Raw genomic sequence first — 21,434 nt, forward strand, 5'->3', positions numbered from 1 at the left:
TCATGGACAGTCCATGCAAACCTGTGTTTATCACGTTGGACATCTATCTTAAACAGATCATCATATGGACTGAACAAACTTCTTCTATCTCCACTCCACCCCCAGTTTCAGACCTGGGGGGAACATCCCTGTTCTCATACATCTACTTATGCATATTAAAGTATAATTCAGCATTAATGTTCCTGCGGAGGTCTGAGCGCCAAAGACTTAAAATATTGTGTCAATAAAATCCTTCTAATTGCCATTTCTTTCTCTGTGAGTTTTTCAGATTGAATTATTTTTAGAAGAACAATTTAAGCAGTGCTTTTTTATTTTTTATTTTGACTAATTACTCTATATGATATGAAAAAAGATGCGGGATTACTAACAACAAAGTGTTTAAAAAGCCAGAATATTCCTCTGGTAGCCTGTTTTGACATGGGTTGTATTTAATATTATACTAAAATAGGTTTATGTGGCAATCAATGAATGACACTAAAACCTGCTTTTAGTTTAAAAGTAGAGGATGCAATTAAGCATTCATAGTTTCAGATCAGTTTAGACTTCCATTGGCTGATCTACACCATGTCTCCAGAGTTGATCTGAGTCAGCGGCCACCTCCAGCCTTTATCTGCTCCCAACAATGCCCTTATGTGCTCAGGCACAGCAAGGTCCTTGATGTTATCAAAGCAATTTGGCCGTACTTTAATCATTGGAAACATTGAGCAGCTCCCCCTCCTACTCTGTACTTTGGAGGCAGACACAATCCAATCACTCATAAGGGAGGTTATTGATTGATGTAATCGTATTGGAGGTGAGGCTGTGGAGGGGACGGGACAGATTGCTTTTGTCTGCTACATGTGTCGCTCTCAGTTGGCGATTCATGTTCTCTTTGATCTGCTGTTAAATCTATGAGTGAAGTTTTCACATCCTCCTCACCCCCGTGGTGGCACCAGTGGACCAGTCCTCGCTGAGCACTACTGATAGCCAACAAATTTGAGCTGAGCTGTTTGATCTCTTCCACATCATCCAGCTGTCACATTCCTGTTCATGTGTCATACTGAGAGAAAAAAGCCAGCACCTGAGGCGTCATGAAGAGCCTCCATTTATATAGATCGCCTGCAGGAATTTCACTGATTTGTCAGAGATTACACTGACCATGACATTGATGACTCAGGAATAAACCCAAGCAGCTGGATGAACTGAAAATTATATCTAACAATGAGTTCTTTTAACCTGAAATGAGAAACACAGCTGAAGCTGAGCTATTCCTGAGCCAGTACATGGGAATGTCCTGACTCTTAATGAAATCATTTAAATGATTTGTGAATTTCCAGTCAGACATTTACTGTTGCTTTTCCTCTTTAATAGGATCTCGTTTTGTAAAAATTATTTGTTTTATTTAATTATTCCAGTCGTATGTTTCCCTGATATATTTTATCACGTCTAGGTGTCCTGGAGTGTCTATGAATTCTAAAAATGTAAAAGTGCCTTAATGTCATATATGCCTGTGCAAATTAAAGTGCATGTCTGATGGCAACCAGATACCATTTTAGTAACTTTTTGACAGCAAATTCCATGTATAGATGAAACCAGACTTAAACATACCCTATAGAAAGACACCTAACCTTTATTTCCCACTGTCTAACATAAAACCTGTTTTAGGTCAGTTATGATTAGCTAAATTAAACCTATTTGCTAAATGCCAGGGTAATTTTGAGTACTTTATTTAAAATCAATGGTTTATATATATATATATATATATATATATATATATATATATATATATATATATATATATATATATATATTAGTTTTTTTATATATATATGCTTTGCCGTTGGATTTAAATTGCATGGCTTGGGTCAAATATTTTGGCTCTCCCTTAACAAGCTTTTCACAATGTGCCACATTAAAAATTATTGGACAAGGGAACAATGTGACCCTACAATCATTTATGCATATTCTCAAACTCCACGCTGTTTGAATTAGATGCTTCAGGTGACGAGATATGCGCGTCTGAGCATGTGCAGAGGTTAGCATTTTACAGTTCATTGACAACCTCCAAAAAGTTCTAGAGTTTTTACCTTGTGTGTTTTTGTTCTCTTTGTTTCTTATTTTTACACAAATAAATCGGTCTCGGGATGAAGCAACCCAACAGGTTCAGTGGTCCTTAACTGTTTCTGAATGACAGAGCTATCGCTGTTTTAGGTTAAGTGTTGTCAGAACATTATTGCAGTTTCCTTAACAAGGGAACCCATACTGTTGGAGCAGATTAAGGCTGACCTGACAAAAATAGCAGGTTCATGTTTCAATCTAAAGAAAATGAAAAAGATAGTAGAGAATTGTTTGTGGGTGACTTGTAATGAAAGCAAATGTGTTTTTTTACTGGACTGTGATGCTACGGAATTACCAGACATGTACACTACTGCTCAACAGCTTGGAGTCACCCAAAGAAGGCATGTTTTTTCAAGAAAACTACCATTATTTTAATTAAATGAGATGCTAAATGAATAGAAAATAAAGTCAAGACATTGACAGGGTTAGAAATAATGATTTGTATTTTAAATAATAACTTTGTTCTTCAGACTCTACTTTCATCAAAGAATCCTCCATTTGCAATAATTACAGCCTCGCAGACCATTGGCCGCTACCTGTCAATTTGTTAAGGAATTCTCAGGAAATGCCCCACCGCCATGCTTCTGAAGCTCCTCCCATAAACTGGATTGGCTTGATGGGCACATCTCAATAAGATTGAGATCTGGTGACAGTACTGGTCACTCCACTATAGACAAAATACCACATTGATAATCCCTGGAGTGTACTTCAGATTTATTTAATGCTGTTTTAATTGAAGAAAATGGTGCTTCTGAATAAACATATAAGCAACAATAACTATTGAGCGGCAATAGCATCTATTTAATTAACTGACTTAAGTTTTGGACCAAGATTTTGTATAAACCAAAGCCTTTTTTAAATAACTTGGATTTGGATGGGGAGATCCACTTTCTATTTCATTTTTGTTCAAACAAAAGACTAATGAAATGTTGGGAACTGTTCAGATCGAAGAATAATGTACCCTGATGAATTCAATCCACAGCCAGAGGGTGAAGGTGTGAATGCAGACTGAGGAAAGGCTCTGGGAAACTTCTCCACATTCAGTTTGTAACACATTGAAGGACGGTTGTACTGATGTGACCCCGAAACAAGAAACACAATTAACAAGGAATGTCTTGCTGTCCAGGTACTGTTTCAGAACCGCGGGCTAATTTATAACATTTAAAAGCAATCTGTGGGAATATTCTGATGATATGATTCATTTTGGGTCTTACTGGACTGAACAGTCAGTATTCTCGTGGATGAAAAAAACCCATATTTGTCATGAAAACATAGATCAGTGGATTACCAGGACACTGTGGTGTTGAGCTGCCGCTACCATGCAGGAGTAGATTTTTCCAAGTGAGAATCATAAAGTGCACAGTGTCAGACATATTACAGGAATCCGAGATGTCAGCTGGTTTGTCACACATGTAATCAATGTCATCCTGACAACAAGCTGTCAAAATTAAAGCTATAATTGGTAATTCTGTTCAGAAACACTTTTTGTTATACTGGGTAAAATCATCCTTCTATCCTGAAAGTAGTTAATAAATTATGTGTTCACAAAAAACAAGGTTAAAAAAAATGTTTTATGTGGGAGCTGCAGGCTTGTAAAAACTCCAACCAATCCATGCCCTTTGGTCCGAAGGACATGGATTGGTTGGAGTTTTGTTCTCTAACCTATAGACATTACATACTCACCCCCCTCTGTCCCTCAAGTTCAGGTGGAATCGCCTTATCTATTGGTTGTTCCACATGCCAATCATTCTGACACGCTTATGTAACGTCAGTGTGTGCGCTCTTTCCTTCCTAGTTTTCGCTTGCTGGCAGCGTATGTGCACTTCTTGTGTTTATGTATCCGGTTAACTTAGCGGCTAGGTAAGTATTTAGCTTAGCGGTTAGCCATTCATTGTAGAGCTGCTGCTCTCACTATAAACTTTGAACATGGCTGAGAGTGGCGAGAAGCAAACCACATTCATGTTTATGAGAAGAAGAGGAAGGCCTCAATAGAAAGAAATAAGACCAGAGTGGTCCAGAGTGGAGATTTTTAAGACGCGATCCCCCCGAAGAACGGAAGAGTGAGGTAAGCCAGTCTTGTGCATGCAAAGTCATTCAAAAAGGGACTTGGGGAAACTTCCAGAAAAATCGCCGTCCCTAGCTTTAAAGATTATGTCTTTTTCAGTAGTGCTGTGCTGACACGAGGCTTTGTAGGGCCACCGATCATTTTATGCTCCTTTCCTCATAGTACATCTGTTCTATCACCTAGGCCTTATGGAACATACTGGAAGTCATTTTGCTCATCTTTTGCACTCATTCAAAGGTCCCTGTTTTACCTGAGTTTTGTGGCCTTGGAACTGTAGATTATTTGGAAACGCTTTGCTGTCTGAGACCAAGAGGCTAAAACAAGGCAGTGAATTTATCACAAGTGGGCAATGCAATTACCCTGGGAGTGGCCACGTGACAGAAATCAATATGACACAAAGCACTAAGCCATTGACTCTCATCCATGACAAAGTGCACCTCAGAAAGGAGTGGATTATTGGACTTTTGGAGCCACCTACTTTTTGATCTACCGTTGGGTCAGTGCAACATTATAAAAGAGCCATTGTTTTACAAGATGGGGAAAGTAATGAATGAAGTGCTGAGTTCGCACCTATGGATAAAGCCAAGTCAGAGCAGCTTCTTTTATTAGTCCATCTAGACACAACTCATTCATGGCTATACAGAGGAGGAAAGGAGCATAAGGAGGGTTATTTCTACAGCTCTTACCTAGTGCAGGCTATGAATCCCACAATTCTTATATTTTCCAGCAGGGGGCCCCAGTAAACTGGGTACCAGTTCGACAACGTATTTGTGCCCCCTGCAGTGCAGGCCAAATTGAATCTAACAGACTTCTCTACTTTGAGACTTTTCAGAGATTCAGGAAAAACAGCAATAAGCTACACAGGGGCCATGACGTTCCAGGATTTATATCCAGTGTAATAACTAAAATACGAATGGGAGGAAGTTAAAAATGAATAAAAAACAGAAACCAGTTACGGGGCTGGGGAATAAAAAGTGTAAACCTCAGGGAGCATTCAGGCAAACCCACACAGTGGCTGAATCAGTGACATAAAGAGACAGGGGAGGAAGCTGGGGAGTGATAGATTTTAGCTGCTTGGCCACTCTTCCCACACAACCCCAGTCCAAGCTCTTGAGATTTCTGTTTTAATAGAGGGGGAAAGGGGGAAGTCAGCAAAAACAAAATGCCGCCATTAAATCATCTGCCTGGATCTGGTGTCAGAGCAGTAATAGGAAATGCACTCATCATCGGAAAGGTTACTGCTTTCCAAAACCTCCCTGCTAGCTTTTCTCTGCTTCCAACCCCCATCCTTCCACACCACAAATGTTGGAGCTTTACTTTCATTCCTTAACCAGAACCCAGATGTTTTGTTCAACGGTCTGGGGTGGCTGAAGCTCACTAACAATCATCCATTCAAGTATTTACTGTTGTTGAAAAATAGTTGAGTTTGATTCAACAGCCTGAACAACCCCGTCTTTCAACCTCTCTGTTAGGACTACATTTGAAATGGAAACGAGCCATATAAAGGATGTTCAGAGACGTTTTATTGTTTTGAGGATCAATGTTGCTTCTTTTGAGTCTTGTAGCAGGGTAAAAGTTGGTAGGATTGATATCAGAGGAATGAAAATCATTGTAAAATTTCAGACATTTTAACAACACATATTTGCTTTATGGTGGGGGTAGCTGTCCAATTAACAAGATTAGAAATTAAACTATTTACTGAAGTTATTAATGCTTAAAATGTCCCAGGCACATTGTTCTAGATGCTTTAGCCTGTTCTGGGCCCAGTTCTTGTGTGTTTGTCTCTATCCCGTCCTCGCAATCTCCAGTGGTTTGAAGCAGAAACCTGCCCAGCCTAACCCTGGTTCTATTAAAGATCTCTAAATGGTAAAGCAGATATGCTCACACCTGATGTCATCTGGTTCTTGCTCAGGATAGGGGATTGCATGAAATTTGGCTTTGAATCAGTCTCTGAGCTTGGCACATCTTGCCTTGGGATTTCTGCCGGTTCCTCAAGGCTAAAATGCTCCAGCTGCTCCATGTTGGCTGGTTCTCACTTTTGAACAGTGATCTTCAAGTCTAATCACAGGTTCTCACTTGGATTGAGGTCTGGTCTTTGACTAGACCATTCCAACACCTTTAAGTGTTTTCCCTTAAAGCTCTTAAGTGTTGCTTTAGCAGTTTGCTATGGGTTATTGTCCTGCCGGAAGGAAAACCTCCATCCCAGTCTCAGATCACACAGACTGAATCTGGTTCATCCATCTTTTCTTTAACCCTGACCTGTATCCCAGTCCCTGCTGCTGAATATCATCCAAACAGCATGATGCTGCCACCACCATGTTTCACTTTGGGTGATGGGATGTGCTAAGTTTGCACCAAACAGCTTTTTCTTTGGTGACCAGAAAGTTTAATTTAGTCACACCTGACCAAACTACCTTCCTCCATACCTTTGAGAAGTCACCACGTGCTTTTAGGAAAACTCAAAATATGCCTCCTTATTTTCAACACTGTTAGGGGTTATTTTTGGCCATGCTTCAATAAAGCATGACTAATTGTGGTTTTATGGACAGATCCTCCAGTCTCTGCTGTGGAGCTCTGTAGCTCCTTCAGGGTGTGAGTTTTGGTGGGCGGTTCTCTGGGCAGGTTTCTTGTGGTACCATGTACTTTTTATTTGAAGATGATTAATCTGATGGTGCTCTGGGGGAACATCAAATATTTAGATATTTTCTATAACCACACCCTGACTTGTACTCCTGAACAACTTTTTTCCCTGACTTGTCTTGAGAGCTCCTTAGTCTTCATGGTGTTTCAGCCTCTTGCTTAGTGCTGCTGCAGCCTCTGGGGCCTTTAAGAAAAGCTGTGTTTAAACTGTCAGGTCATGTGACACTGCACACAGGTGGACCTAATTTCACTAATTATGGGACTTTTGAAGATAATTGGTTGCACCAGAAGGTTTAAGGGGATTCATAGCAAAGGAGCTGGATTTACATACACATGGCCAATTTGTTTTTTCACCCTTTTTCTATACATTTTTCTCATTTCACTTCATTACATCACATAAAATAAGACTAAAAGCACTTACATTACAGGTTGGAATATAACAAAATATATAATAAGCCAAGGAGAGAGGAAACTTTACCAGTGCACTAAGTTATTGCTGTTTACTTTAAACAGTTTATATGTGTCTGCAGATGCATCTGAGACTTTGTTCTGCGTAGGCTTAGAAGTAACAATTCGTTTGAGCCGCCCCCACGAAAACAAGAGGGCCACTTCCCAGGTGATAAATCACTGCTGACAGGGGGCATTACACGCACAAACGGACCGCCGATACCGCACCTTTAGAACAATTAATTAGCTGTCTGACACTCATTTATCACTGCAGCAATAAGGTGAAAAAAATCAAGAGTTTATTAAAGCTCCACTTAATTTCCAAGAGCTAAACGCCAGAAGCTGAGATACTTCACACAGACAACAGAAGCAACATTCACATTCTTACTTCATTTTACAGTACATCAAAAATTAGAAGCGTTCCCTAAAAAGCATCGTTGTAAACAAAATGTTTGGCAGATAGAATACAGCTGTCTCACGGCTACGTCACACCAGATTTTACAACACAAGATATGATCAACATATAATAAGCTACACAGGCACAAAACAAAAAAAACCTGTCAGGCCTCTTCAATAAATACTATACACATCATCACACTACCTAGCATTCTGATTTCTGTAAGACCACATCATTTAGTTAGGAAGTGTATAATATTTACCTAATCTATGCAAATACATCCCCATGCACTTTAGAACTGAAAGTGAAACGACTGGTAAAAAGCTGGCAGAGGGGAAAGCACCTCAGCAAACTGGGTTGGTCTTACTGCTCCCTAAAGCATTCATATATGGGTCCTCAATGGGCAACAGAGTGACATGTGAGGCCAAGATGTGACACTTGTCATGAGTTCTGACAGGACGGCGAGCAGCACTGTGGCCCAGTAGGGCCATGGACACAGAGCCCGCCATATTTTTGAGGATGTGTCAGTTTAACTGTCACTTCAACATATTGAGACACTGGAAGACTTCTCCATGTTTCAGCACTCTAAACATATTCAGACTAATATAGAAGCGCTACTACAGCTAACTACAACGGGTCTGCTTCCATTACAAATGCTTCAGCAGCATTATTTCAGTGCTTTACAAGACAGACCAGAAACAGATTTCTTTTCTTGGTACTTCTGATACTCAACATACACAAAACAAAATCACAATACAAGGATCTCTGAAAGCCTGGCCTGAAGTTGTCTAATTACTCATGCCAAGTTGCTACAGGTGATTGGCATCTGAGTCCAATCAATAATAGTGATTAGAACTGATTAGAAGGTCAGACAGTCAAAAAACGCAGAACAAAAGACAATCAGTTTGAGGATGAGGTCGAGGCATAGAGGGGACTGGGCTGCTGAAAATGGGCTTCAGCAGCTGGAGACTACGCTGAGCTGCTTAAATAACTCGTGCTGTTGTTTCTTTACGATGAAAGCAGCAACTAAATACTCTGGGGTGAAGCTGTAAATAAATAAATAGCACCAGTGGGTAAATGAATAACTGTAATAATAAAATAATATGTTCTATAAAATAACTGACATTTTCCTGTCTGTTTTCACTTGTAAATTCAATTGATTATAGGAACAGAAAATCCTTTCCTTACATGAACAAATATGGTACTGAAGAAACTAACCACTGAAGCACACAATCATCCAATAAGACACGGTCAGTATATACAAACTATTAAAGGCCCCAAACCACCCAAAGAATGAAAATTCACTTCAGCAGTTAATTTTCCATGTTTCAGAATCAAACAGTTCAGGTAAATTTTTTGTTGGACAGCTGCTGGTCCAGTTTGGTTCAGACGTGGTTGCGAAGCGATGTGAAGGTGTCGTTCTTCATTCTGATTCGAGCCTCAATTTGCCTCTCTGTCTCTAAGCCAAGGGTCATCAGTCCCGACATTTTATGGGAGGTGAGGTGGCTGCCCCGGCTCTCACAACCTGTGCAATGCAAAGATAGAAAGAGTCAGGGCAGCACACCTCACACCCCGACCAGAAACCCTCAAAACTCAAATGCTGCATCAGGAGCATTCATCAAGAAGGAAAACAAACACAAAAATCTGTCCGTTTCGTTTGCTCTGATTGCAGAAATATCGAATAATCACAGTGAGATTGTCGTTGCCTTCTATCTTTAAACCTTACTTAAAAAGTACAATTATAAATGAAATTATAAATGGAAAGACCTGGGAAAATGAATGAAGGACTGCATTTAGGAAAAGCTGAGACTACTTTCTGAACCATCATCCTAAATACAGAATTGATAGTCAGTTTTCAGAACTTCAGCTTTGACATTTTGCCATGACAATGAAATGTGTTGTTTGAATCCTGCCAAAAATACAAACGTGGGACCAATGTTGTAAATGAATAGATTCCCGGCTGCATCTTTTTCTCTACAAGAAATGCATCTGAACATCTTGCTGCATGAGTTTGTGTTGGTTTCATCGAAACCCAAGAGAACTCAGCACTGTTATTGAATTAGAGTAAACCCAGTGGGTTTGCAGTCGCACGGGCTTCAGGTTCCCATCGTTGCAGGTATGAAATAGAAGAAGTAAAAGACTGATGCATCAGAATCTGAAAGACACTGATCAGGTGTTTATCAGGTTGTATTTTTTTTCTTCAATCTAAGCTTCAGTTTCTAAACACATAAGAGATTCCCTCCTCGGCACCTCTGTTGACACTTGATATGAGCTGTTTGTTTTTCATCAAACATGGTTCCCATCAGCTAAATTTCTGTCCTGCCATCAACTTTAACATTTCACATTACTACCTAAGGCTTGGATTTTTGTTTTATGTAACCATTGAACATGATTTAAAGGAAGATCCACTGCTGTGAACACCAGCTTTCTACCACTGCTATTCTTCTGACTGTAGACTAAGCACAGATTGGTTGCAAATGGTCTTTCAAATTGTCAAGAGAAGTCAGACTGCTTCTCTCAGCTCACCGCTGATGCATTTTCACCTTGACATTGTGTTTGCTTACACATTCATGCTAAAGATTAGTAAACTACAAAATCTCCAGCTTGTATTGAGGTTGTCCCACTTGCTGGTGACAAATTAATCAAGCGCAATCAATAGTAGCCAAGGTGCTACCTTTTATAATTTTAAGGTTAGATTTAATTAATGTCAGACCCTGAGAAAAACAGATTATTATTTATTTATTTTTATATTCTTTTTCTGCTTTTTTGTGGTAGTATCAGCTAAATTTTTTTCAAAGTAGGCTGACAGGAAAGGGGGATTTTTGAGAGAGGGGTGGAAGTCATGCGTTACAGGACCTCAGGCCGGAATCGAACCCAGGTCTGCCGCGTTGAGGACCAAGGCCTCTGTACATGGGTCATGCTCACTACCCCTGCTGCATCTGTTTGTGCACTTACAAAACCTACAATGTCTTTTTCTTTTTTTCAGATAAAATAAATGACATTTCCATTTCTTGCCGTGGGCATACTATGACCAGGTGGAATAAGGAAGAACAGGCATAAAATAGCAAAGCTGAAATCTGCGAATACAAAAAAAAACCTTCAAATTCTAAAAAAAAAAAGAGATGGCAGTAAATGTTTTAGTTGAAGGACTACTTTGATCTGCACTTAAATTCTTATCACCGTGAAAGCACGGAAGTCAGAGCTGTACAGTAAGTGCTGATTTTCACTTGCATTCAATTAGAACCTGAAAAAGGTGAATGGTTTCATTTGTAATAAAGGGACTACACAGATATCTAAACAACTGCTGAATCAAGCATATAGAAAAGTTAGGGAACTATTGCCTGTCATGTCAAGACTCTCTGTTACCATTTAATAAGATACAGAAAGGCAATGAATGAGAAAAAAGCAAAAAAAAGTCCAGCACACACAATGATCCCAGCAACGCCTCAGCACCATTACAACTGATAACCTGCTTCAGGATAAAATAACGCTTATGTTCAGCCCAGAGTCTGATGTTATCTTTGAAATCTAAAATAGTCATTACATGACAATGTGCTATCAAGGCATCTGCTGGGTTTCAAAGAACTACAAAGAAGAATCCTGTTGATTAGACGCCAGACACCTGAAATCTCCAAAAAGGAGGGAAATTAATTGTGCTATTCATTACGCCTTAATCAAGTGAGCAAATGTATGTGGCAGGTCAATATAAGGGCCTGTGGAGAGGATAACCTCAGCCCCCACATTCTGCAGAGCCCGAGCGGCCAGAGTCTAATGAAGACTGAATTTTAATCATCAGGAGGATATGGCTCCTCTAGGAGACACACATACAAATGTGAACCTCTGAATGCACACACACACACACACACACACACACACACACACACACACACACACACACACACACACACACACACACACACACACTACTGGTTCTCTTAGACCCACACACATTACCTCACCTCACTAGGTTTTCGTTGTCGCCTGGTCCTTTGCAAGTTGTACACTCAGTTCTTGTGTCATCCGCTTTGGGTTTTTTCTGCACTGCAGATTGGCGTTGTCTGCGTTCCCGTGGCAGTGGTTCCTATGGAAACACGGCTGATTAGAAGAGCTGGATGGCTGCTTGTTGGAGCCTTGGAAGTAAAATGAAATTTAAAACCGGGGGTAAAATTAGCTAAAAGTCACTGTGATAAGCAGGACTAGAAAAGTACAAATCTTTCACAGTTCCAAAACACTTCTAAGCCATTTCTAGCTTAGAAATTAAACGCTTAGCAGTCTTCCTTGTTTTTCTATGATTGAACCTGTTTTTTTTCAGCCACTCAAGGGCATGCACAAAGAGGTTCCTACGGGTCAACAGCACGGCACGTCTGCTCTGGGAGTTTACTGAACCACTGTTGACACTGAGAATTGAGGCGTGAGTCTGAGACTACAGCAGACAAGATCCTTGGAACAGGTGAAATGAAAAGGGAAATATATGACCAGATTTTCTGATGCAGTGGGCAGAGAACCCAAGCATTCAGTATCATTCATCTAACCCCCTTAGTTTTACCTATGGAAAGCAGACTTGGAGGATTACATTAATGGGAGCTTTTAGTCTGCTAAGGAAAAAATTAAGAGTTTATTTTAAATAAAGTTTAAAGCAAAAACAAATTAAGAAAGTAGAGAAATAAAAGGTTAAGACTAGAAAGATTTCTTAACATTTTTCTGCAGCATGAAGTGACTAACCTCAACTTTCTCTTCTCTTTCTTCAGCCATAGGAACTCTCTTTCTCTTCTGCCCCCTGGTTCTCTGTGAAGAATAAACATTTTACTTAAGCACCAGAGAAATTCCTGTAGGCTTTATTCAAATCAGCTCACTGGATCAGCTTAGACTCTAAAGAGTCAACTTCATTTACTTTCTAAAGTCTTCATAAATAAAATCTGTAAGAAAGGTGCCAAACCAAGGAGAGAATAAAATAACACATGTATTTTGGCTTTGTTCCATGCACACACGTGGACTCGGAGCAACCCTGGCTCTTACAGCTTATCAAGTGTGTATAGCCCTTTTTCACCTTTGTCATGTTATGAACATGTTATACTCGCGCACTGGGTTGTCACACAGGTCTGTGTGGACCGTGTTCAAGCTTAATAAAGCGCTGTAGATGTTTACACTTGATGCAGACGGAGGTGCAGTACCGTATTTTTCGGACTATAAGGTGCACTTAAAAATCCTTAAATCTTCTCAAAATTTGATGGTGTGCCTTATAATCTGGTGCACCTTATATATGACTCATATAATATATATGACCTTCTTACTGACCGATTTTATGTGCTAATATGCGCTCAAAAATCTGTTAAAATGTGTAAGTACGACTTTGGTATGCAACGAAGCTGCTCCACTGAAAGGATATTCAGAGCATTACTGTACACTGTGTCACCATAGACATCACATACGTAGACGCGTCGTTGGGCGGGTTCTGCCTATGCTGCGATGCGTCAGAGCGTCCGCCATGTTGAATGTGGCAAATCTGCAGTTACTCAGTCACTTAAACAGTATCAGAGGGATTTTAATCTCAGAATATACGTTGTATTCGTAATGTTTTTATTTTTGTAATATTACAAGTTTATTTTCGTATCCCTTTAGCTCCATTCTCCTGAATTTATTCTCGTAAAGATAAAAATAATTAAAATAGTCTAACCTGGCCCTATTACTCCAGAAGTGAAATAATTCTGCAAACTGACTATTCTGGAAATGTTCCCTCTTAATTATCATAATATGACGTTTTTCTCATAACATTACCACTTTTATGTTTTTTTTTTGTTTGTTTTTTGTTTTACCTTATTGTCCTAGGTCTTTTATTTCATATTAGTAATTTTACCTCTTTAATACCCCCCGAAAAAGTCTGTTCCTAAAGTTTCACATGTGACACGGTTTTATGAAATAATGAAGACCACAATGTTTAGATTTAACAAATTGATCCTTAAATTCACTATATATATATATATATATATATATATATATATAGCGTCAATTCGTCTTGGGAATGACATACAATACATACAAGTCCTGCACAGTGGTCAGAGGGATTTTAAGCCATTCTTCTTGCAGGATAGTGGCCAGGTCACGACGTGATGCTGGTAGAGGAAAATGTTTTCTGACTCGCTCCTCCAAAACACCCCAAAGTGGCTCAATAATATTTAGATCTGGTGACTGTGCAGGCCATGGGAGATGTTCAACATCACTTTCATGTTCATCAAACCAATCTTTCACCAGTCTTGCTGTGTGTGTTGGTGCATTGTTATCCTAATACACGGCACCTCCTTCAGGATACAATGTTTGAACCATTGGATGCACATGGTCCTCCAGAATGGTTTGGTAGTCCTTGGCAGTGACGCGCCTATCTAGCACAAGTATGGGGCCAAGGGAATGCCATGATATGGCAGCCCAAACCATCACTGATCCACCCCCATGCTTCACTCTGGGCATGCAACAGCCTGGGTGGTACGCTTCTTTGGGGCTTCTCCACACCGTAACTCTCTTGGATGTGGGGAAAACAGTAAAGGTGGACTCATCAGAGAACAATACATGTTTCACATTGTCCACAGCCCAAGATTTGCGCTCCTTGCACCATTGAAACCGACGTTTGGCATTGGCACGAGTGACCAAAGGTTTGGCTATAGCAGCCCGGCCGTGGATATTGACCCTGTGGAGCTCCCGACGGACAGTTTTGGTGGAAACAGGAGAGTTGAGGTGCACATTTAATTCTGCCGTGATTTGGGTAGCCGTGGTTTTATGTTTTTTGGATACAATCCGGGTTAGCACCCGAACATCCCTTTCAGACAGCTTCCTCTTGCGTCCACAGTTAATCCTGTTGGATGTGGTTCGTCCTTCTTGGTGGTATGCTGACATTACCCTGGATACCGTGGCTCTTGATACATCACAAAGACTTGCTGTCTTGGTCACAGATCCGCCAGCAAGACGTGCACCAACAATTTGTCCTCTTTTGTACTCTGCTATGTCACCCATAATGTTGTGTGCATTGCAATATTTTGAGCAAAACTGTGCTCTTACCCTGCTAATTGGACCTTCACACTCTGGTTCAATGTGCAATTAATTGAAGATTGGCCACCAAGCTGGTCCAATTTAGCCATGAAACCTCCCACACTAAAATGAGAGGTGTTTCAGTTTCATTGTCCAACCCCTGTGTGTCCGTCCGTCCGTCCGTCCGTCTTCTTCCGCTTATCCGGGGTCGGGTCGCGGGGGTAGCAGCTTCAGTAGGGAGGCCCAGACGTCCCTCTCCCCATTCACTTGGGCCAGCTCCTCAGGAGGAATCCCAAGGCGTTCCCAGGCCAGCCGGGAGACATAGTCCCTCCAGCGTGTCCTGGGTCTTCCCCTGGGCCTCCTCCCGGTGGGACGTGCCCGGACCACCTCACCAGGGAGGCGTCCAGGAGGCATCCTGACCAGATGCCCGAGCCACCTCAACTGGCTCCTCTCGACGTGGAGGAGCAGCGGCTCTACTCTGAGTCCTCCCCGGATGACTGAGCTCCTCACCCTATCTCTAAGGGAGAGCCCAGACACACTACGGAGAAAACTCATTTCAGCCGCTTGTATCCGGGATCTCGTTCTTTCGGTCACGACCCAAAGCTCGTGACCATAGATGAGGGTAGGAACATAGATCGACCGGTAAATCGAGAGCTTCGCCTTTTGGCTCAGCTCTCTCTTCACCACAACGGATCGGTACAGCGTCCGCTTCACAGCAGACGCTGCACCAATCCGCCTGTCGATCTCCCACTCCATCTTGCCCTCATTCGTGAACAAGACCCCAAGATACTTGAACTCCTCCACTAGGGGCAGCACATCCTCCCCAACCCGGAGGAGGCACTCTACCCTTTTCCGGTTCAAGACCATGGTCTCGGATTTGGAGGCACTGATTTTCATCCCGGCCGCTTCGCACTCGGCTGCGAACCGCTCCAGTGAGAGCTGTAGATCAAGCCCTGATGAAGCCAATAGGACCACGTCATCCGCGAATAGCAGAGACGCAATCCTAAGGCCACCAAAACGGATCCCCTCAACACCTTGGCTGCGCCTAGAAATTCTGTCCATAAAAGTTATGAACAGAATCGGTGACAAAGGGCAACCTTGGCGGAGTCCAACTCTCACCGGAAACGAGTCCGACTTACAGCCGGCAATGCGGACCAGACTCTGACACCGGTTGTACAGAGACCTGACAGCCCTTATTAAAGGGTCCGGTACTCCATACTCCCGGAGTACCCCCCACAGGATCCCTCGGGGGACACGGTCGAATGCCTTCTCCAGATCCACAAAGCACATGTAGACTGGTTGGGCAATTTCCCATGCCCCCTCCAGAATCCTGCTGAGGGTGTAGAGCTGGTCCAGTGTTCCACGGCCAGGACGAAAACCACACTGCTCTTCCTGAATCCGAGATTCGACTATCCGACGGACCCTCCTTTCCAGAACCCCTGAATAGACCTTACCAGGGAGGCTTAAGAGTGTGATCCCTCTGTAATTGGAACACACCCTCCGGTCCCCCTTTTTAAATAGGGGAACCACCACCCCAGTCTGCCAATCCAGGGGAACTGCCCCCGATGTCCACACAATGTTGCAGAGCCACGTTAACCAACACAGCCCTACAACAACCAGAGCCTTAAGGTACTCAGGGCGAATCTCATCCACCCCTGGGGCCTTGCCACCGAGGAGCTTTTTAACAACCTCGGCAACCTCAGCACCAGAGATTGGAGAACCCGACCCAGAGTCATCAGGCTCTGCTTCCGCAATGGAAGACGTGTTGGTGGGATTAAGGAGGTCTTCGAAGTATTCCCCCCACCGAAACACGACGTCCCGAGTCGAGGTCAGCAGCACACCACCCCCACTGTAAACAGTGTTGGTACTGCACTGCTTCCCCCTCCTGAGACGCCGGATAGTGGACCAGAATCGCTTCGAAGCCGTACGGAAGTCTTTCTCCATGGCCTCTCCGAACTCTTCCCACGCCCGAGTTTTTGCCTCGGCGACCAGCCGAGCCGCCTGCCGCTTCGACCGTCGGTACACATCAGCTGCTTCCGGAGTCCCACAGGCCAAAAAAGCCTTGTGTGTGTGTGTGTGTGTGTGTGTATGTGTGTGTATATGTGTGTGTGTGTGTGTGTGTGTGTGTGTGTGTGTGTGTGTGTGTGTATGTATGTATGTATGTATGTATGTATGTATGTATGTATGTATATATATATATATATATATATATATATATATATATATATAAATAATACATTGGCTTATTTATACTACTTGAAAATCTATATATGCACATCTATGTCTAAATACAATAGTCTGTACTGTATGCAGGCTAAAAACCTTGAAAAAAGAATGGTCTTGCACAGCTTTTTTCTAGTGTTGCCACTCTGCAGCTTTAGTGTGTCCAGTTTTGCAACATGGTGCAGCCTTAGTTTATAGAAGGCAGATACAAGTAGTGAAATCAGCCCGAATACATTTCCATACAGCACAGGAATGAGGCATCTTCTCTGATCCATGTTCACTACAACAGAACTTAACTTTTTTCTGCCACATACAATATGGCGGTGACGTTGACGTGCGAACCTGCGCCCAACGACGCGTCTACGTCTATGATGTCTATGTGTGTCACGACCTGATCGGACCCCTGAGCAGTCTAAAAGACTGCCTGACTGTAATGTTGAAACTAGAAGTGCATTCATGTAAAGGCACCCACATACTCTGGCGTAGTTCACTCCGGAGGTCCGCGCATACTCAAGGTGCATACAGGTACGTGTCACACTACAAACTTCTTGGAGGCAACAAGTCTTTACATCAAACTGTTTCATATGTGACACTGAGCTTGATACACTGAGTTGCTACAACCAGGCGATTGCAAGGTCCCACGGCATCACAGTCCCTCTCTGTTCTCACTGACAAGTGTGCGGTGGGCGCCTGCTGGAAAAAAAAACGGTTCTCGGTGCTCAGCTAGCTAATCACACAGTTTAGCATCCGTTCCGCCGCTTTGTCCCACTGGCAGAAAGTGGGGAATGGAGCTTATGAAATTCCCACAGAAAATGTGGGAATTGTAGGAATTTGCCACAAGAAATGTAGGCAACAGTAAGCTTGAAGGGTAAAATGCTATGAAGGGTACAACATCTGCGGACAGTCACTGCGGATTCCGCCAAGCTCACAGTATCCGCACAGTACAGCTAAGTATGTGAGAGCCTTTAGGCAGCCCGCGCCTGGAGTACGCCCTAGCAACAATAAACCTAGTAAGTTAATTCAATATAAAAGTTACGTTTATTTTAGCCTTATGTTAGAAAAAGGGCAATGTAGTCCAACTACTCTGTCGTCCCGACAGAGATGGATAGAGAGCTGTGTACGTGAAGGGGCAGAGTGATATTACACATGTGGGAAGAATGTTTTATGTGCCTTATAATTTGTTGTGCCTTATATGTGGACAAAGACATTAATTCACTGTGCAGCTTATAATCCGGTGCGCCTTATGGTCAGAAAACTACGGTATTCTCCAAAAAGAAAGGAGGGCAGTACTAATCATAACCAGGGGAAATGCAGTAAACAAGAGAAGAAACAGTTTATGTTACACACCCAAAATGCCCGTGCGCATAGACGATTATGAAGAATAGTTGGTGTGTTTATGGCAGCTAAGCAGAAATAAACGCAGGGTTAGAGACCTAGAAAAAGATGCTATGTTGAGGATAGGGATAGGGATCTTTTTTTGAATAAAAGGTTTAAAAAACACTTTGCTTTACATACTGTGGACTGTTGTTTTAGGCTTGATTTACACTGCAAGTGATGGAAGATAGAAATAGAAGTTAAAATCCTTGTTTGTACCCACAAACTTGGCAAATAAATTCACTCCTGAAGGCAAGGCAAGTTAATTTGTATAGCACATTTCAGTAATAAGACAGCTCAAAATGCTGAACATTAAAAGAATATAAAAGAAAACATACAGAGGAAAGTACATAACAGTATAATAGTAGCAGTAGGTCTAGATAAATCAGACTACTGACTTAATCTAATGATGTTTCAGTTAACTACAATGGTTTAAATTGAACATTTAAAGGCAACTCTAAACAAATACATTTTTAACCTTGATTTAAAGGAACTCAGGGTTTCAGAACTTTTAGAGTCTTATGGGAGTTTGTTCCAGATAGGTGGAGCATAATAAACAAGTGCTGCTTCTCCGTGTTTGGTTCTGGTTCTGGATATGCAGAGTAGATTTGAGCCAGAAGACCTGAGTGGTCTGGATGGTTAATACACTGATAACAAGTCTATGATGTATTTTGGTGCTAAGCCATTCAGTGATTTATAGACTAATAGAAGAAAGTATTCACTATGGCAACAATATATGTACACTGTTTTCCGTCACAGAATAAATAGTAAAACAGTTTGAATGAAACTTGCACATGACCACTTACAAAAATTTGTAGGTGCACAACACTGCACAGCGCCAGTTCCTGGGGTCCACGCATGGGGCGGGGACAACATGATTGTGTCACTTTTGGCACACACACCGTGGCACCCAGTTCAGTCTGTGGTGTAATGAACCTAGTTTGAAGGTGCGTTCTAACAAGAAACTTTAAGTAAGGCATTTTCTGTGGAATGGAGCTCATGAAATCCAGACTAAAAAATGTCAAAGAGCTCATGTTTTTCCATAAAATAAATTAGTTGTTCTGCAACTACTCTTTCCAAGAACCTTGGACATAAAAGGATTCTTGGAGATAGGCTTGTAATTTTAAAGCTGGGTAGGATCCAAGTTGCAATTTTTTTAATAATGGCTCAACAATAGCATGCTTGAAAGAACTTGAAAGAAGGAACCACACCTGTTGAAAGTGAAGTATTCTAAATATCTACAATATAAGGGCCAATAACAGAGAAAACGTTTTAAAGATTTGGGCAAGTAGAAATTTTCAATTTATCACGTAAACCTGACATGTCCTCTAAACTAACTGGATCAAACACATTCAGAGACTGGGAGGCTGGAGAGATATAAACAAAATTTTGACACCATGAAGGACAAATGCTCCCTCTTAAATGATAGACATCACAGTCAGCTTTAGAGAACACAGGTATTGTAAGGGTCACAGGTGAAACGAGGGAGTTCATTGTTTCAAATGGCACCTTAGAATTGTTCTTATTCAAGGTAATAAGATTTGAGAAGATAAGATAAGATAAGATAGTCTTTATTGATCTCACAATGGAGAAATTCACTCGTCACATCGGCTCATACAAGAAGGTGCAGAGAAGGGAAGGTGCATTCAGTTATATACAGTGAATCTTCATATATACAATGGATCAGAAGAATACCAAAAAATACAAAAAAATATTTCACTCTGGTTGTTTTTAATCAGTTAATTTAAAGAAATCCAAAGTTCCCTGAGATGGAGCCTGTGAACATCTAGCTTAGTGGATTTCCACAAGCGTTCAAATTTGCGAGACTGTCTTTTGAATTTCCAAATTGACTCATTTATCCAGGGAGAAGCTTTCTTGAGTGGTACAATTATTAAAACACTCAGTAGCAACATCAGCATTGGGGCAGTCCTCCAGACAAGATGTATCAAACAAATCACAAAAATTCAGAGCAACCTCCTCAGTAATAACTCTCTTTATAATTCTACGTTTGGCTAGCAATGGGTCCAGAGGAAAGATATGGTTAAAAAATATACAGCAGTGATCACTCATATGTACATCGGTAACACACAAATTGATATTTAGGCCAAAGGTAAAAAGAAGTTCCAAGGTGTGGCCTTTTGTGTGTGTATGACCAGAGACATGTTGAATAAAACTGAAAGAGTCAGTGATAAATAAAAAGTCAGTTACTGTTTTACAGTTACTGTCCAGCACGACATTTCGGGATGATGAAAACAAAGTAGAATTTTCCTCCATGCCCTGAAGGGGAACTGGCACCAGGAACCGGGTGTGAATTCCACCGAGAAAGTAGCCGAGGCCCTTCCGTAAAGCGTGCTTCATTTTAGACTTAACCCCAGTCCTGCAGCCCCTCCTTTTCAGTCTCATTTTCCTGTTCCTCGCGCCCGGGTACCTACCCAGGGCTATGAGTAGGAACCGGAGATGAAGAAGAACATACAAATGGAGGAGGGAAGAACTGGCTGTAGCTATCCCAGCTGTCAAAGGTTTGTTTCATTGACACCTTTGATGTTGAGCGAAGTGCAAGGATTATAGGACAGAGTAGCGAAGACACCATTGTGGCAAATTAAAGCTATGACTGCAAAAATTTAAATATAATTTGAAAAAACCCGACGCAGAGGAGCAGGAGCGGCCAAGCCCAACAGCACCGCTATCTTCCTTCCTTCCCTGATGACGTGTGACACAATTTTCAAGAAATGGCTGCAACTCTTTGGCCAGTGATGTCTCTTCTCAGGTGAAAACTCACAGGTCAGTTTTCATTGGAACTCTACTGGTTAATGGCTGGCTGTGTTCTCTGCAGCTTTTATTACAGAATTTACAGATTTTTCTGTTTCAAAACATCCAAACTGTGCAAGACAGACTCAATATCTTCAAAAAAATTCTGAATTGTTTTAGGGGAAAAAAAACGTTCTGAATTTTTTTTTAAAATAAGAGGCTTCAGAACTTGACCAACAGTTTCCCACAGAGAAACATTTCCACCCTGTAGTTCAGTAGATATTCTTTTAATACTTTATACTTCTTGGATGAGTGAACAAAATATATATTTTTGATATGGCAATGGGGTGGGATGTATTCAGTCCCCCTGAACGTATGAATCTCATGAATGTGCTGAGTTGGCCAACTTTTTAACAACTATGCCTC

General features: G+C 41.5%; 1 protein-coding gene across 2 annotated transcripts in view; it reads right to left on the reverse strand.

Annotated features, from left to right (window-relative positions):
* The window catches only part of phf14 (PHD finger protein 14), a 151,995-nt gene that overhangs the window by 61,313 nt on the left and 69,248 nt on the right, over positions 1-21,434 (reverse strand). Inside the window, exons 15-17 of one of the 2 annotated variants that reach the window (XM_012852252.3) lie at positions 12,369-12,431; positions 11,606-11,727; positions 7,527-9,171 (exon numbers count right to left, since the gene is read on the reverse strand). In XM_012852252.3, coding sequence (XP_012707706.1) covers positions 9,165-9,171; positions 11,606-11,727; positions 12,369-12,431 — 192 coding nt within the window. In that variant the 3' untranslated portion in view covers positions 7,527-9,164. Of the gene's footprint in view, positions 1-7,526; positions 9,172-11,605; positions 11,728-12,368; positions 12,432-21,434 lie in introns of those variants that run through there. The other variant, XM_036145607.1, reaches the window with a different exon arrangement.

The sequence above is a fragment of the Fundulus heteroclitus genome, chromosome 13 (assembly GCF_011125445.2).
Source record: "Fundulus heteroclitus isolate FHET01 chromosome 13, MU-UCD_Fhet_4.1, whole genome shotgun sequence".
Lineage (NCBI taxonomy): Eukaryota > Metazoa > Chordata > Actinopteri > Cyprinodontiformes > Fundulidae > Fundulus > Fundulus heteroclitus.